The sequence below is a fragment of the Mobula birostris genome, chromosome 27 (assembly GCF_030028105.1).
Source record: "Mobula birostris isolate sMobBir1 chromosome 27, sMobBir1.hap1, whole genome shotgun sequence".
NCBI lineage: Eukaryota > Metazoa > Chordata > Chondrichthyes > Myliobatiformes > Myliobatidae > Mobula > Mobula birostris.
In genome coordinates this window covers 7,423,844-7,442,879 of record NC_092396.1, presented here as the reverse complement: position 1 = coordinate 7,442,879, position 19,036 = coordinate 7,423,844, and the positions used below count along the sequence as shown (strand labels likewise).

General features: G+C 41.6%; 1 protein-coding gene across 1 annotated transcript in view; it reads right to left on the bottom strand.

Moving 5' to 3' along the window:
- Positions 1–1,245: 1,245 nt before the first annotated feature.
- spsb1 (splA/ryanodine receptor domain and SOCS box containing 1) overlaps positions 1,246–19,036 on the bottom strand; it is a 79,707-nt gene continuing 61,916 nt past the window's right edge. The window contains exon 4 of the mRNA XM_072245041.1: positions 1,246–2,338. Within this exon, the coding sequence (XP_072101142.1) occupies positions 2,211–2,338 (128 nt within the window). The 3' untranslated portion in view covers positions 1,246–2,210. The remainder of the gene's footprint in view (positions 2,339–19,036) is intronic.

Below are 19,036 nucleotides of genomic sequence, written 5' to 3'. Positions count from 1 at the left end.
ACCTATTGGAGAAAGATTCAAAATACAGATGCCAGTTGGAAAGCTTATTTTTAAAACTGTCCTTTAAACTAACTGGATGTATAGGATTTCCTCTTCCAAAGGGGACATGAAATAACTTAGACTCAAGCAACTCTGCAGATGTTAGAAATCCAGAGTAAGAACACAGTACTGGAGGAACTCAGCATGTCCACAGATGCTGCCTGACCTGCTGAGTTCTCCAGCATTTTTTGTGCATTGCATTAAAGAGCTTGTGGTTTAATACAAAGCAGCTCTGGTCACCAACCTATAGAAAGGACATCAATTAAGACTGAAAGAGTACAAGGATGTTGCAGGACCTGAGTTATAGGAAAAGGTCGAATTCTCCTAAGATCCAAGGAATAACAAGGGGGCATTTGCTTACCACTATATAAAATTACAAGTTAAAAGGCATACAAATTTGAGGGGTATAGACAGGGTAAATGCAAGCAGGCCTTTTCCATTGAGGTTAGGTGAAACTAGAATTAGTGGTCATAGGTTAAAGGGGAAAGATAAAATATTTGAGGGGGAACTTCTTCGCTCAGAGGATGGCAAGAATGTTGAATGACTGTCGGCAGAAGTGCTGAATGTGGGTTCAATTTCAACGTTTAAGAGAAACCTGGATAAGCACATGGATGCAAGGAGTATAGAGGTGAAAGTTGATGGGAACTGTCAGAATAATAATACAGTATGTCAAACGAAGTATGTTTCTGTGCTGTGGTGCTCTGTGACTCTGACACTCCACAGAACATACCTGCCCCCTTGGAAATACAAGACTCTGAAAATGTCAGCTGCATTCCTGGTCAGGTCACCACCGAGCCACTGAAGTGATAAGGAAACTGCACAAACTCATTAGCGTCTTAAAAAGTCAATGTTTATGACATCAAGTGCAATGATAAGGTGATAATGGTTAGTAATGCCACACTGAACTACACTAACAGTATGAAAGGGCAAAACCACCTAGGTCAAGAGCAGTGATATTTCACAGGCACTGTCAGTATCTTACAGCAATTTGTAGGATTCAGTTCTAAGTAACGCAACAAAATGCTGGAGGAACTCAGCAGGTCAAGCAGCATCGAGAGAGAGGAATAAAGAGTCGACCATTCAGCCTGCGACCCTTCATTAGGACTGGAAAAAAAGAAGTCAGCGGGTAAGACAACCAGGGCAAGGGGAAGGAGTAAACCTTGTTGCAAACCAAATTTTTTTAAAAAAAAGTATACAGAGGCCAACTTGGAATTTAATTTTTATTGAACCATAGTTTTAAAAACAACCATTTTATCTACATATTGCACATTTAAAACAAATTAGGTACTGAGTCACCTTTGGACCAGGCAGGTATGTCCCCATAAACTGCTTATGTAGTTATTTGCAAAATGTAGCAATTAGTAGAGTTTTCTACCAGCGCAGCTAGTAAAAGACTTTGTAATTAAGATTTTGGCATTCAGAAACCGTATTCCTTTAGTTCACAACTTCGATATTTTGTGCACTCTGGCAACAAAGGGGCAATGGATCTACTCAAAAGACATAGCAATGAAACCAGACCAACTGCAAAGACTGACTAGGACAAACTTAATATTACTATTTGATTACTATGATGAGTAAGGAATTCAGAATTAGATGTTAACAATTTCCTTTGATGGACTAAATCCACCTTTTCAATGCACTGAATTCAAACCATCTTCAAAACTTTCCCTACTGTCAAAATTCCAATGCAAATCTCCCCAAACCTGCTGCCACCATCAACCCAGCTCCTGCGCTCCCCTAACTATCCCAACACTTCTCCTTAAAGACTTCAATAGCAGCTTTTAAAGAGTATTTTATGCCCAGCATTTTTTTTTTGTAAAGTAAAATACACGGCAGAAAGACTAGAATAATTTTCTATTTTAACAGATTGAAATATATCGAGTATAACTATTTTTAAAAGAAAGCTGCCTTTGAAATTGAAAAATAAAAACATCTTTGGGATTTGGTTGATATGTCATTTAGTTTCCAATGCAAAGGTTTCCACCAATAGAAAAATCTCCCAACTTGTAAAATCTCTGGGCCCCAAAAACAACTGGGTGAAAATGTTCAAGTTTTGAAAAAGCAAGACCAGAGAGTGTAGAAATAATGCCCATCTCATAACGGATGGAAGATAAATTGATTAACTGCCCGTGTACAATGTCTCTTAGGGTTTTAGCCCTTTTCTTCTGCTGTCATTGGTACATTAGGTACTTCTTCAAGGATGCTGGTAGTGGTAGTGACGGGATTTCATTCAAGCGGTCCTTGCCAAGTGCAACCCGGACTGAACGCCGGCAAAGATCCATCAAAGGCAATGGCTCCGCTGAAAAGAAATAGAAAGGGGGGTGTTACATCCAAATGGTATTGTACATTAATATCCAACTCAATGCAAAATATCTAAATGTGAAAGTACTGCAAAGAACCAGAAGTTTGATGCACAAAAAGCTATCATTAGTTCTTTTCAATACCACTAAGTGACTGGAGGTCCCAGTCACATCCCAGCTGTCCAAACCTTATAGATCACTGCTCTTCAAGGACACTTCACAAACACTTCTATTCCCAATAACTTTTCAGACAGAGTTTTACAATTACATTCTTATGGTACTCAAAACCATTATTCCAAAGTAATAAAGTGGCCTCTCTAAGTATAGTACTGTGCAGAAGTTTTAGGCATGTGTAAAAATAATTCTGTAAAGCAAAGATGCTTTCAAAAATAAAGAAATAAAGTTTCTAAATATCAAAAAATTACTATAAAGAGCAGTAAACCAAAATCAAATTAATATTTGGTGCAACTACCCTTTCCTTTAAAACTGCATCAATTCTCTTCGGTACTCAGTTGTGCAGTTTTACAAGAGAGGAAAAAAAATAATTATCGGCTAGTCGGTTGTTCCAAGCATCTTGGAGAACATGCCACAATTCTTCTGCAGATTTTGTCCATCTCACTTGCTGCTGTCTCTACATAACCCCAGACAGCCTGGATGAGGTTGAGATCAAGGTTCTTGGAGGCCATACCATCTGCAACCATAAAAAATTCTAGGGTATAAGACTTTTGCACAGTACTGTACATCTAATCTGCCAATCATGCAGCAGCAACTCAATACATAAAAATGGTAATGAGGTTTAATTGTTGTTCAGACCAAGCATCAGAATGGGAGAGAAATGTGATCTAAGTGACTGACTGTGGAATGATTGCGGTGCCCAATGGGTTGGTTTGAGTATCTCAGAAACTGCTGATCTTCTTGGATTTTCAGTTTCTAGACTTTACAGAGAATAGTATGAGAAACAAAACAACAACAAAAAAAAAAATCCAGTGAGCAGGAATTCCGTGGGTGAAAATGTCTTGTCAATGAGAGAGGTCAGAAGAGAATGGCCAGACTGTTTCAAGCTGACAGGAAGGTGACAGTAACAAAAAAGAACACACACACACTCTACAAGACTGGTGTGCCAAAAGCATCTCTGAAAGTACAACAGACTGAACCTTGAAGTAAATGGGCTACAGCGGAAGAACACTACAAGCATACACTCAGTGGCCACTTTATTAAGTACAGAAGATACCTAATAAAGTGGGCACTGAGTGTAATCAGCTACAGTCTGACATCCTACCAAGTACTTCATCCATGCACCCTCATTATGGATCCAGCAAATGGAACCCTCCACATTTTTTTCTGGACTTCCACTTTATGTACCTCTTTTAAATCTCATACTTGTTCTAAAATGGTGGTGCACAGAGACACAGGCTTCTCTGGCTCCCAATAATGGTGTGAGTTTTGCAGTGTTTCAAACTTGGTTTGTGCCTACTTTTGGGGATTGGGGATACATGCCAAATTCATCAATGCAGGAAAGTAATATTATGCAAGATCATGGACTTGAAAGAGTCACCAGTTCCCACCACAGATATTCTGAACTGGTGAGTACACGCCACGTAGCCCGCTTTTATGGGAACGTCCATTTTTCAATAAAATCAGAACATTGTATTTCAGATTACATCTCAGACATGAACTTAGAGATTCAGTTGTATCGAGTCCCCATCCATTTATACGCAGCACCCTCAATTCAACAGGTTGTGATACAGTTATCCATCAGTGCGTGATAGCTAGTTGCACTGAGAAGCAGCAATGTACTGCAGATGGAAAATCTATGAAATGGAGGTCAAATAGTCATAGTCATACTTTATTGATCCCGGGGGAAATTGGTTTTCATTACAGTTGCACCATAAGTAATAAATAGTAATAGAACCATAAATAGTTAAATAGTAATATGTAAATTATGCCAGTAAATTATGAAATAAGTCCAGGACCAGCCTATTGGCTCAGGATGTCTGACCCTCCAAGGGAGGAGTTGTAAAGTTTGATGGCCACAGGCAGGAATGACTTCCTATGACGCTCTGTGCTGCATCTCGGTGGAATGAGTCTCTGGCTGAATGTATTGTGCCCACCCAGTACATTATGAAGTGGATGGAAGACATTGACCAAGATGGCACGCAACTTAGACAGCATCCTCTTTTCAGACACCACCATGAGAGAGTCCAGTTCCATTCCCACAACATCACTGGCCTTACAAATGAGTTTGTTGATTCTGTTGGTGTCTGCTACCCTCAGCCTGCTGCCCCAGCACACAACAGCAAACATGATAGCACTGGCCACCGCAGACTTGTAGAACATCCTCAGCATCGTCCGGCAGGTGTTAAAGGACCTCAGTCTCCTCAGGAAATGGAGACAGCTCTGACCCTTCTTGTAGACAGCCTCAGTGTTCTTTTTTTTTCCCCAATTCGTATCCCCAGGTATTTGTAATCCTCCACCATGTCCACACTGACCCCCTGGATGGAAACAGAGGTCACCAGTACCTTAGCTCTCCTCAGGTCTACCACCAGCTCCTTAGTCTTTTTCACATTAAGCTGCCTAGTAGAGCCTGGAGCTAAATGCACATCCTTTTGAAGTAGACGTGGAGTGTCCCTCAATTGAAGAAACCAAGGTATTTGACCAATTTGTATGAAAAGGGAAAAGTAAGATGTTAATCGTTAAGGAACTTGAGTGTTTAACACCTTGTACTTGAAAGCTAATTGGATCATCATCAATGACTTTGCTGTCATTGGATGTGGATGAAAGATGTGGGTCCGTTCATTTGCCAACAATATTACTTGCTGCCTGGTGTTTTCCTCCATCTCTGGCAGTGTTCAGGGCTTCTTTCATCATGTCAGTGGCTTCCTCTTGATTTTTACTACTGTCACTCATGCATATCCCGGGTGGAGACTCAGGAATACACAGGATGTAGAAGGATTCTTCATTGCTGATTCCGTAACAATTTTGTTTTACCAGTCAGGGTCATTAGCCCCGAGCCTGGTGGTCTGGTGGACCACTCCTAGTCTGGCGGACCACTCCTAGTCTGGCCTCTAGCCTTTGGCTCTTGGATGCCAAATAAGCCAAAGCACAAAAGATTCGGCATGGACTAGAAGGGACGAGATGGCCTATTTCCGTGCTGTAACAGTTATACGGTTATAAAGCCCCAACTCCAGCCAACATAGTTAATTGAGGCACAGAAGCCCCTAAACTATGGCAAGGCTGTGGTCCTCTGAGGACCCACAAGTATATTTTGGGCAAATTGTCGCGGTTTGCCCATCTTGGACCAATACCCCTCAGCAGCTCACCAATGGAAATGTATCAGCTTTGAGAACTTCAGATGAAACCTCACTCCAAATAGTTAACAGTGGTGCTGCACCTGAAAGCACTTTGCCCGATGTTACTCAGACAAGGGCAAGACTGTAGCACAGCTGTTAGAGCAACATCTCACAGCACTAGATACAAGATTCCTGCCGCTGTCTGCAAGTTGTGTGTGCCCTTCCTTTGACCGTGTGGGTTTCCTCCAGTGTTTTGGTTAGTGAGTTGTTAGCTTGTTACGTTGGCACTGGAAGTGTGGTAACACCTACGGGCTGCTCCCAGCACAACCCTCAATGATATGACTAGAAATGTACGACACATTTCACTGTATGTTTTGATGTTTGGATGCACATAGGACAAATAAAACAAATCTTTAATCTTTCATGAAAGCTTTGGGTCCCCACTTAACTGCCGAAAGGAAGTTGGTGTACAGTGACCAGCTCCAATCTAACAGCTCGTCATACCTCACCTGCACACATAGCAAACATCATAATTTAAGCATAACAATAAAACTGCAGAGCCACTAAAAGTTTGGTAAACACAAGAATGATGGGAAATCTCATTAAAACCTATCAAATATTGAAAGACCTGGATAGAGTGGAAATGGAGAGGATATTTCCAATTGTGGGGGAGTCTACCACCAGAAGGCACAGTCTCAATAGACAATCGTCCCTTTAGAACAGAGATGAGGAGGAATTTCTTTAGCTAGAGGGAGGTGAATCTGTGGAATTCATTGCCACAGACAGCTGTGGAGGCCAAGTCATTGAGTAGAGGTTGACAGGTTCTTGTTTAGTCAGGGCACGAAAGGATACGTGGAGAACGCAGGAGAGTGGGGTTGAGAGGGATAATATATCAGCCATTAACTTGCACATATAACAATGTTTTACAAAACTGGAAAGGAACAGTACAGCACCACCAGTAGCTCGTTGGGGGTGTGGTGCGGCTCAGATCTTCATCAGCACTGGAAATCAGACAGCTTGGTTTTTACAACAGCCAGGAGCATAACAATTGACAGCACACTGTAATCATATGAAGAGCATAATTACCCGTTCAAACCAACAAATAAGGGACAACCACCATTTGTTCCTAGGTTATTTCAAGATGTACTTGTGACAGATTCTACCATTTCTTTTCATGAATGCAAAGGCAAGTTTAGACAATCTGAAAACGTGCAAGCAGTGTTCATAGAGTAATGTAAACCTGTGTATTTTGGCCCAACACTACAATTGCCCTCCAAGGATTAGGTTGCTGTTTTAGTGCAGCAGCCAATCTGACAATGGTACTCCTTGGAGAAATTGACTGTTCCACAGCTGAAGTCCAGTCACTTTTCTCTAGGACATTATATCCTGCCAAGAAAAGCTGACTGACATTCTCAGACAAACCTTTGCCTCAAAGGGCAATAACAAAACTGTTTTTGTTGCTTTAAACACCAAAACCATAAAGAACTCGACTTAATTTAGTACAAAGCAATTTATAGTAGTTTTAAATATTGCACTGTATTGCTCCCTCAAAACAACAATTTTCGTGACGTACGTCAGTGATATTAAACCCGATTTAAATCCCGTAGTGTGACCAAGTGACAAGTAGTGAAAGAAAACTCCAATAAACTCTTCTGAAATGCTGGACTAGCAGATTTTCTGGACTACTGGATGTTTGTCAACACTTCGATGGAAAATCTGCATATTACACAGTTGCATAATGTTGAACTCCAGTTTATAGTGAACTGGAACTATAAAAGAATTCCAGACCCTGCCTGACCACAAATCCCATCCCACATTCCTGACCATGAGTATACAAACCCAGTCCCAGCTGCACAACACGCCCAGTCTGGATCCTGGCTCGGCCTGTACATCCCATTCGCATGCTGAATCCCTGGCTCCCCTTCCAGACATTTATTTAGAGATACAGCACACCAGCCAATTACACTCATGTGACCAATTAACATACTAACCTGTACACCTTTGGCATGTGGGAGGAAACCCATGCAGTCACGGGGGAGAATGTACAAATTCTTTACAGGCAGTGGCGGGAATTGAACCTGGTTACTGGTGCGGTTAATAGTGTTGCGCTAACTGCTATGCTATAGTGCCACCCCAGAGAAATGAGGAAGACAGATGTTGGACATCAGGAATTCTAAAACACATGCTACAAATCTTACAGCTTTTTGTTTTAAATAGTTTTATTTAATCCAATAAACACCAATAGTTAAACATCTGCAACATACGCTGCTATTTCAAATGCTATGATGCACCCAATTCTGATTAAAGTTACTAGAAAGATAACTTCAATATTTAAAACTCCAACACCAATATAGAAACTGGCTGGGAAATGTTGCAGTTGACACTTGGGTTGAGATCTTTCATCTGAGAAATGTTTGATGGCTCTGAACCTGTACTCGATAGAGAAGAATGAGGGTGGGGGTATCATTGAAAAAAAAACACCACAAATATTGAAAGCCTAAATAGGGTGGACGTAGAGAGGAGGTTTCCTATAGTGGTAGTCTTGGACCGGAACACTCAGCCTCAACAGGAAAAAGTCCTATTCTGAAAGGTGCTCCAAAATTGGGAACAATCTTCTCCATGTCTACTCTATCTAGGCCTACAGTATTCAGTAGGTTTCAATAAGATCTCTCCCCCCCACCATTCTTCTAAACTCCAGCAAGTAGAGGCCCAGAGCCACCAAACATTCCTCATACATTAACCTTTTCATTCCCAGAATCCACTCTCATCACAAAGCTTTAAAATCACTTAAAACATCCAATTATCACCATAACAGCCCTCAAAACTGGAGGAAATTTTTCAATTTCTGACGTCTTTATAGTAATCAGGCTTGCTCAAGACCATATGCAGGCATGAGGAGTGACGAACAGCTGCAATTATATAAACATCTGAAACAGCAGCAGGAAATGTTGCAAAATAAATCCTTCTGCCAGATTGCTTCATGGCAAATATTGCCAACTTCCTCATTCTAAGTTTACTGTACATTGTACAAAAACTCTTGCACCAAGGTATCCCTTGTCCTTTCGTAAACCAGACTCTTGAAGCATTCCTGCTGACCAGGGATTACCTCAAATAAAGCATCTAATACTTTATGCCACCAGAAATAAAATTAAACAGGAAAAATGATAAATGGGGTGAGGTCCTATAAAATGATTTAACCACTTCTTTTGAATTCCTGTCTGAATCACTGACAATTTGTGGATTTTTGTACTTTGATAATAAACTTACTTTGGGCAACGCAAAGTACATACATGTCACCATAAACAGCCCCAAGATTCATTTTCTTGTGGGCATTCTTGTGAGGAGCACAGTAGCGTTGTAGTTTGCACAATGCACAACAGTAGAGGGGACCCGGGTTCAACTTCCGCTGCTGTCTGTGAAGAGTTTGTATGGCCCTTCCATAATTGCGATTAGTCTACGATTAAGTCAATGGGTTGCTGGGCAGCACGGTACAAAGGGCTGGCTGGATCTAGAGTATACAGTGCTGGTCACCCCATAATGGGAAAAATGTGGAGGCTTTAGAGAGGGTGCAGAAGAGATTTACCAGATGCTGCCTGGAATAGAGGCACGTGCTATAATGGGAGGTTGGACAAAGTTGGGTTGTTTTCTCTGGAGTGGTGAGGCTGAAGAGAGATCCGAGGAAGGGTTAAGATTATGAGAAGTAGAGATGATCTTTTTTCAAGGCTTGAAATATTTAATACCAGAGGGCGTACATTTAAGATGAGAGGGACAATTTTAAAGAAGATGTAAGAGGTAAGTTAAACACACGGAGTGATAGGTGCTGTGCCCGGGGTGGTGGATGAGGTAGATACATTTGGGACTTTTAAGAGATGTTAGATAGGAACATGAATGTGAGGAAGAATAAGGACATTGTGTAGGCAGAAGAGATTAGTACAGTTGGCCATTCAATTACCTATTAATTGGATTGACATAACATTGTGGACTATGTTCTAAACCAGACATGTTGGATCAAAGCCTAATCACAAGTGTAACTCTTATGAACAATGCAAAGTATAAAAATCAGCAAATCTAGAGTGATTCAGTACAGAAATTCAAAAGAAATAGCTGAATCATTTTTCAGCACCTCTCCCAGAGCAACATTACCAGTATCAGTAATTATAATCAGCTGGCTCCAGTGGGCTGGCCACAAAATTTACATGCCTGATACCAGATATAAATGACTGAACTCCATCACAGCAACACATTGAGCATCCTTCAATCCTTACACTGGGAGAGAGCACAATGTTTTCTGCAGAGATTAAATAACATCCTCACTGACTTGGAAAATTCCTAGCCCTGACAATGTAAAGGGGGCAGGGGGAGGGGAACAGTGCAGAGGATACAGCATTACATTTGGAGTATGAGAAAACCCAGGAAGAAATGAACATACCATATTATCCTCCATCTACTGAAGGTGCTGGGGATCTGGTAGAGGGACCAAGTCAAGTAACAGGAATTGGCAGAAGATTAACAGGGTCAAATAGAAATTGGGACTGTGGGGAGACACTCACTCTCAGTAACTAGGAAGAATTTGAACTCATCAGGGCTGCTGTACTTGGAGCAGATGTGGCCTGTCCCCTGCACCCCATCTCAGAAATCACCTGGCCACATTCAGGTTCATCTGGGGATCCATGATGGAGCAAGTTACGATGCACACACCTTTGAACAAGGGGAACAATATTGTACCCAATGTCACCCCTCATCCTTGCGACCAGTTGTATGTGGCTGCCTCAGACCGTGTGTGGAACCGAAGTACATGGGTACCAAGTGCCACCATGCGTGAGGAACTATCTGTCCCCAATGTTGACTGATGAGATCGGCCCAGTTGCTCTGCAGTCACCTACCACATTACCTGTCATTCATGGAAAAGTTCTTCCAAACCAACACCTTTGATGACAAATCCATCAGGCAGTGGCCAGCACAGAACATCCTGCAGACCCTGTAGAAGGGCTCAGTGGGGTGGTTACCCAAGTGGACTGTCCAGACCATCTGGCAGAATGACTCATTGCCAGAACTCATCAACAAACACCAAGACCCGTGTAGGAGACACACATCTGTTCTCCATCTGCACTGTATTCTGTGTTGCACATTTATTATGGTAACAAGTCACATGAGTCGGGGAGCGGCAAAAGTGAAGGGAAAAAAGTTACACATTCGTGTTTTGTTCTGTGCAGTATGCAGTTGAGGGCTGACTGAAGCCATATCTTTTGTTGAGTGCTGAATTACACTCGACTTACACTTGGGTATGCTCAAGTTTCATCACTTCAAGATTGTATGTTTGCTAATTGTTAATAACGAATTGAATGCACATCTTCGACTTCTGGAGCAATCATTATTAGAGCTGAGGATGTGTGGTGCAAGTAGAACAAATCCGTGGGATTCACCAGCAGTGGCAATTGGTTTGGCCACTACAACCTGACTTGGCTGGTAGTGAGAATGGCCCTCCCAGTCAGATCCTTCCAGTATGCTTCGAACGTCAATCCCACAAGCTGATCCGAAAACGAATACAGCAGGACGAGGTGGTCACTGACCTCTTTGGGAAGTAGGGGTTTGCATAGAGGGTGTGGACGTAGATGTAAGGAACTGCCACACAACTCCTCCCAAACAGGACTCCATCTACAGGCTGTTTCCATGAGATGGGTATCAAGTGCTGCTGTAAGATCACCTTGGTGAAATATGCTCTTTGGTCGACCAGCACATCGTGATATCTTTCGAGGACTGCTGCCCACTGGCACAATCCAGGCTGAGGAACATACTGAAGTTTGGTGCAGCCCCTAACCAATAACAGCAAAGGTGTTATTGCTTTAAAGAGTAATTTAATGCTAATCACCTTGTTTACAAATGCAAGAATGAAAAGGTGTGTTTGGTTTATTCTTATAAATTTATTATGAATAAATATTTTATTTAAAAAACTACTGCATGCCAAGCCAGTTAAATCCCTCTTACCTCATACACAGCAGAGCCTGCGGATATGCATCAACTTTTGACCTCAGTCAGCTTATGTCTAAGAGTCACCCACAATCAAAAGGGATACCAAAAGGACATGATTTATAAATACATTTACAGTAGTCAAGACCTGGTCATATTCATCATTAAAGTTTGATATCAACAAATCCAGAACTGAGAACTGTCACACTGACCAGAGTCGAGATTGCTCTTGTTCTTACGTTTTGTGCTACTGCAGCCGACCAGGTTGTACAATACCAACTCCAACCTAATGAACAGTCAGAACCGTCTTTCATTAACACTGAGTTCTGCAGATATTGGAAATCCAGAGAGTAACATACACAAAGAGCTGGAGGAACTCAGCAGGTCAGACAGCATCTATGAAAATGAATAAACGGTTGATGCTTCGGGCCAAGCAGTTTATATCCTGACAACATAGTGATACCAACTCAAACTGGGGTACTGGATGAACCACAAATTAGGAACACCAGAGATTCAGCAGGTTGCTGAAAATCCACAGCAACATGCAAATGCTGGAGGAACTCAGGTCTAGCAGCATCTATGGAGGGGAGTAAACAACTGATGTTGTTTCAGGCTGAGACCCTTCATCAGGACTGGAAAGGAAGGGAGAAGCCAGAATAAAGTGGGGAGGGAAGGGAAGGCGCTCAGGCCAGCACATGATGCTATGCCCTGCTTTTCTTCCAACTTGTCATCAATACTAGATGTCATCACATACTATTGTTTACAGGACAATCACTATACACTAATTAGAGTTGATTTATTATAGTGGTATATAGATTTCATGAATTTACAGGCCACAGGGAACATTAATATTGTCTATCTAATATTTGCTAATGCCACCTAAACAGGATTGTTCCAGTATTTCAACAGGCTTCTAAACAACTTCAGGTCTTTCAAAAAGAAATCAATCATGGACACCATGGAGAAGTAGATGCTCAGTTGCTTTGGTTTATATAGCGTAGATCAGGGATTCCCAACCGGGGGTCTGTAGACCCCACTGTTAATGGCAAGGGTCCATGGTATAAAAACTGTTAGGAACTCTGTATCTAGTCAGAATGCTTGCCTGCCAACAAGTGCCTCAATATTGCACCTAGAGTTGATGTCACAATTAAAAATACAGAAGTGCTGGAAATTAAACCATCCTCCCATTCAAAGCTTTTTTCTTTGACCCCATCATTATGGTTAATTCTCATTACCATTTAACAGCCTTGGTTTAGTCACAGTAAGATAAATGGTCTGTCATGCCTCAAGCAGAAATAACTTTGTATTTATTATTATTATTTTATTTATTTTTAAATTGGCTCCAAAAGAGAGAGAACCTTAATTTTAACTGTACCAAACTTTGATCTGAGTGTAGTACGGCTCAGTACAGGCTCTTTGGCTCACGATGCCGTGTGAAGCTTTTAACCTACTCCAAGATCAATTTAACCCTTTCCTCCCAAACAGCCCTCCATTTTTCTATCATCCATGTGCCTAAGAGTATCTTAAATGTCCTTAATGTATCTGCCTTTAACAACACCCCCGGCACGGTGTTCAATGCACCCACCTCTTAAAAACCTTACCTCAAACATCCCCCTATACTTTCCTCTGATCATCTTAAAATTATGTCCCCTCGTGTTAGTCAGTTCCACCCTGGGAAAAAGGCACTGGCTGTCCACTATCAATGGCCTCTATCAAGTCACCTCTTATCCTCGAAATTTAACCTAGCAGTCTGTACACAGTACAACTGCACTGCCAGATTCAGCAAAACAATTAAAACGGAAACACCGTCACTGGCCACATCAAACTGTATATTTCACGGCTTTGCCTCAGTCTGGATCTCCCACCCTGAACCAAAACAGGATTGCAAGTCCTCATGAAGCATTTCAGCCCAGAATTTCAATTGGAACTTTATTTTTTGCCTGACCTGCTGAGTTCCTTGAGCATTTTGTAGTGTTACTCTAGATTTCTAGCATCTGCAGAATCCCTTGTGTTCAGGATTTTATTTTTCGCTTCTTCAGTGGCTTGGTGCAAAGTCTTTGAGGAGCTTTAGGATACTTCATGTTGGAGGTGCTGTTTGAAATGTGTTATATGCAGGGAATACATTCCACATAGCTCAAACCGTATTATCACCACAGTCTACTTTAACAACAGCTCCCATTCCAGTCATTGCCTAATCTTCAAAAATCCTTAATCTAATTCTTCAAAGCACTTGCATTAAAGTGTGCAGGTTTTCGATCTGGCTTGAATACAGACAATCTGTAATACTTCTGGTATCTTTGAAAGTTTCTGCATACTTCCCAATAGCATGTCTAGCAAAATTTAAGTGACCAGGCTGAAAATCTTCCTCATCTAGGTTCAATCTTCAATACTGAGCTTTGTTGGTGGTAGATCAGTAAAGTTAATTGCAACTATTAACTAACTGGAGTTAACAATCCTGGGAATGAAAGGGTTAACATGTGAGGAGCGTTTGATGGCTCTGGGCCTGTACTCACTGAAGTTAAGAATGGGAGGGGGTGGGGGAGAAGGGAATGACATTGAAATCTATTGGCTATTGAAAGGCCTAAACAGAGCAGATGTGAGAGAGTTTAGGACCAGAGGACACAGCCTCAGAAAGCAAGGACATCCCTTTAGAATAGAGTTGAAAAGGAATTTCTTTCTTCAGAGGATGGTGAATCTGGAAATTGCCTGCTACAGACGGCTGTGAAGGACAAATCATTGGGTACATTAAAAGAAAGGTTAATGAGTTCTTGATTAGCAAGTCTGTGAAAGGTTACAGGGAGAAGGCAGAAGAATGGGGTTGAGAGAGATAATAAATCAGCCACGATGGAATAGCAAAGCATAATCTATGGGCTGAATGGCCTAATTCAGCTCCGATGTCCTATGGTCTAGTAGTTGTTCTGCTTGAAAACTGTCAAAATCTTGTCCAGTTCCTAGAACAAATCTTCACGTTCATGCATTTTCAGAATAAATCTTAGTCTGAAATTAAACTTGTTGCTCTACAGAAAAGTCAATGCAATGACCACTTACTCTACAACCATTAAGCTCCTGAACCAGCGTGGATATCTTCACTCCAACACTGAACTGTTTCCACAATCTACAGACTCACTTCAAGGACTCTACAAGTCATTCTTAGTATTGTTTAGACTATGTTTTTAGTAGTATTCATTTTTTTTTTTTTTTAATTGTCCAATTTGTGTTTTGCATATTGGTTGTGTCAGTCTTTGTGGCTTTTCATAAATTTTATTGTATTTCTTTATTTTCCAGTAAATGCCCACAAGAAAACTAATCTCAAGGTAGTATACAGTGACATAATATATGTACTTTGATATTAAATTTACTTTGACTTAACCTTACTTTATTTGTCCCACCATTGCTGGCGTAAATGTTGCACATGCCTAGTTTCCCATTGTCCTCATTGGCTTCAATGTGTATGTAGCCTTCAAGCTTTTTATTAGAAATATTTCTGTTCTATGTAGAAGTCACAACTGGGGCTACTTTCCTGACTTTAAACTTGCATCTTGAGAATGCTTGGCTTTTACTTGCAGTTAAAATATGTGCCATTTTAAATTCAAACAACAGGAATTCTGCAGATGCTGGAAATTCAAGCAACACACATAAAAGTTGCTGGTGAACGCAGCAGGCCAGGCAGCAACTTTTATGTGTGTTGCCATTTTAAATTGTTCTGCATCTTCAAATCAATCGCACCAGTTTCACCCACTTGCCTCAGCCATATTAACAACAAGGGATCCCCGACTGAAAAAAGGCCATTAGACAGAAGCCGAATTAGGCTATTCAGCCCATCAAGCCTTTTGTCATTCCATCATGGTCGATTAATCGTGCCCCATGCCATTCTCTTGCCTTCTTCCTGTAACCTGTGACTCCCTTATTAATCAAAATCCTATCAACCTCCACTTTAAATACACCCAATGACTTGGCCCCCCCTCGGCCATCTGTGGCCATGAATTCCACAGGCTCACCACCTTCCGGCTAAAGAAATTTTCCTTATCTTTGTTCTGGAGGGACCTCTCTGTATTAAGGTTGTGCCTGCTGGTTCTCAACTCTCACATGATTGGAAACAGCCTCTGCCCGTCCACTTTATCTGGGCCTTTCAAAATGTATTCCAATATGTTGAAGTCAAATTGCAAGCAACAGGAGAAGAGAACAAATCTAACCTCATGCAAACAAGGGATGAAAGTGAAGTATTGTAAATTCAGATTCAAATCCAAGCAGATGTCAAGTTAACTGAAGTGATCTGGTTAACATCTCTAGTAACAACCTTCACCACTGAATACAATTTTAGGAAAATGATTGGCTTTCTGTATTGGGTTGGCCAAGTCTTATGGACTATCACTCATTATTCCAAAAAGTAACTAGGCAGCACTTGGCTGTCATTAACGCAAGATATTCTGCAGATGCTGGAAAACCAGAGTAATGTTGTAGGAATTCAGCATGGCTATGGTCTCTTCTACTGCCAAGATGAGCCCACTCTCAGACTGGAGCAGCACCTCATATTCCGTTTGGGTAGTCTCCAATCTGATGGCATGAACAATGATTTCTATAACTTCTGGTAATTTCTCCAAGTCTCCCTTCTCTCTTCTTCCATTCTGGCTCCCCTCTCACATCTTCTCCTTACCTCCCAATCATCTCCCTCTGCTGTCCCTTTTTTCCTTTATGGTCCACTGTCCTTTATCAGATTGCTTCAGCCCTCTACTTTTTCCAGCCATCACCACACTTGATGCCCTCCTCCCCCGCCCAAGGGGTCACCTATTATATGACAGCTTGTACTCCTTCCCCTCCCTTCCACCTGGAGGTGTCTTCCCACTTCCTTTCTAGTCCTGATGAAGAGTCTTGACCCAAAACGTCTGCTGTTTATTCATTTCCATAGACGCTGCCTAACCCGAGTTCCTCCAATATTTTCTGTGTGTTATATGGCTGCTACTGTCAGATTCCTGTAATACATCATTATTATGTGATGTGTCATATGATGTAAGCGATCATAGTCTTCCATCTGTCTCTATCCATGATTGTTCTTGACAAATTTCTCTATAGAACTGGTTTGCCATTGCCTTCTTCTGGGCAATGTCTGTACAAGATGGGTGACCTCAGCCATTATCAATATTCTTCAGAGATCATCTGCCTGGCATCAGTGGCTGCATAACGAGAACTTGTGATATGCATCACCTGTTCATGTGACCATCCACCACCTGCTCCCATGGCTTCACGTCACCCCAATCCGGGGGGTGGAGTGGGGGGGGGGTAGGGGGAGCAGCTAAGTAGGTACTACATCTTGCCCAAGGGTGACCTACAGGCTAGCAAAAAGAAGGAGCACCTTCATTACAAGTTAAAGGAACTCAGCAGGTCGGGCAGCATCCGTGGAAACGATCAGTCAACATTTCAGGCCAGAACCCTTCATCAGGACTGAAGAGGGAAGGGGCAAGGAGCACCTAATACCTTCTTTGGTAGTGACAGAATGGAACTATGCAAAATGACTTTGGCATTATACTTGCTCAGAAGACAAACCTAATTGCACTGTTTTCAAAAAAATTCAAAGTTCAAAATAAACCACACTAGCCCTTTTTGGCAATTTAAACAGTCTAAACATACATCTTGTTTTGGAGCCTTGTGACAGAGACCGAACGTTTGGGGAAACCTTGATCTGAAAGTTTTGGACCAGTAAGTAAAGCATTTGAATTTCCTCCATCTGATTACAAAGCTTTGTCAGATAGTCAACTACAAAGATCAGCAGAGACCCAATGGCAACTAAGCTCAAAAAGATAAACAGCTTTCTTTAGCCAATAAGTGGTGAACTTCACACTGGTCTCCACATCCAGATGATGTACAATACAATTTTGATTTTTCTCAGCAAGATCCAAGGGCAAAGGATCATTGAATCCAGGATATAAAGCAGAACTGAATAAATCACCTACCTACAGTTCTGAAAGGAAAGTCACTTCTAGAAAAGAAAATCCACAAACTGTACACTGCTGAAGGTTTCAGGGACAAATCTATGCATCAAACACTCCATATTTAGACCAGTCTGCTGACCCCCCCCCCCCACCCCCCACCAACAACCCAAGGTCTGCTGATAGTCTGCTTCCCTAATCTCCACAATCCTGTGCTGAACCACACTGGTCTCAATTAGGAAAGGAAAATCTCAGCCACAAACTAGATGTTTAAATCCCACCAAATCTTCCCCTTGGCAGGTCACCTCCAGTTCTACAAACTGATCAGAGCTTTAATTCCAGACTGCTAACTGCCCATTTTAACATTACTCCACTACTGGTAACCGTCTTCAAATGCTGAGACAAGTGCTCTGACACACCCTTAAAAAGAAAATGAAGTGGAGGGAAAAGGTTTAGGAAACAGAACAGTGCAGTACAGCATAGTACAGGCACACAAAATTGTGCAGGCTTTTTAAATCTACTTGAAGATCAATCTAACAATTCCCTCTTACATATCCTCCATTTTTCTATGTGCCTACATAAGAATTTCTTAAGTGTTCCTAATGAGTCTGCCTCTACTACCATGCCTGACAGGGTGTTTCACACACCCATCACTCTTTTAAAAAATAAATGTTCCTTATACTTTCCTCCAATCACTTCTCATTTTAGCCATTTCCACCCTGGGAGAAAGTCTCTGGCCGTCACTTCTCCTACGCCTCTCATCTTGTACACCTCTATCAAATCATCTCTCATTCTCCTTCACTCCAAAGAGAGCAAGCCATCATCATAAGACATACTCTCTAATGCAGGCAACATCCTGGTAAATTCCCTCTACACCCTCTGAAGCTTCCCCATCTCTCCCATAATGAAATGGCCAGAACTGATGAAATGATGAAACAAATGATAAAAACCTTCCCCCAAAATCTATTCTTACATCCCTAGTGTCAACTTGTGATGTTTAAGTATACTCCAAAGAAACAGCTGATTGTTAATGTTCTGAATAGTTACTTTATCATTGCTCAATTCAAGCAACTATACTCAGTGGCCACCATTTGCATCAATGAGCATGTGTGTTGAATATCTCAACCAATCATATGGCAGCAACGCAATGCATAAAAGCACGCAGACATGGTCAAGAGGTTCTGTCATTCAAGATCAAACATCAGAATGGGGAAGTAATTGATCTAAGTGACCTTGACCGTTGAATGATGACTGGTGCCGGAAGGGGTGGTTTGAGTAACTCAGAAACGGCTGATTTCCTGGGATTGTCACGCACAACAATCTTTAGAGTGTAGAGAATGGTGTGAAAAAACAAAAACATCCAGTGAGTGGCAGTTCTGTGGGCCCAAACACCTTGCTAATGAGAGAGATCAGAGGAGAATGGCCAGGCTGGTTCAAGCTGACAGAAAGGAGACAGTAATTCAAGTAAGCACATGTTACAACAGTGGTGTGCAGAAGAGCATCTCTGAACATGCAT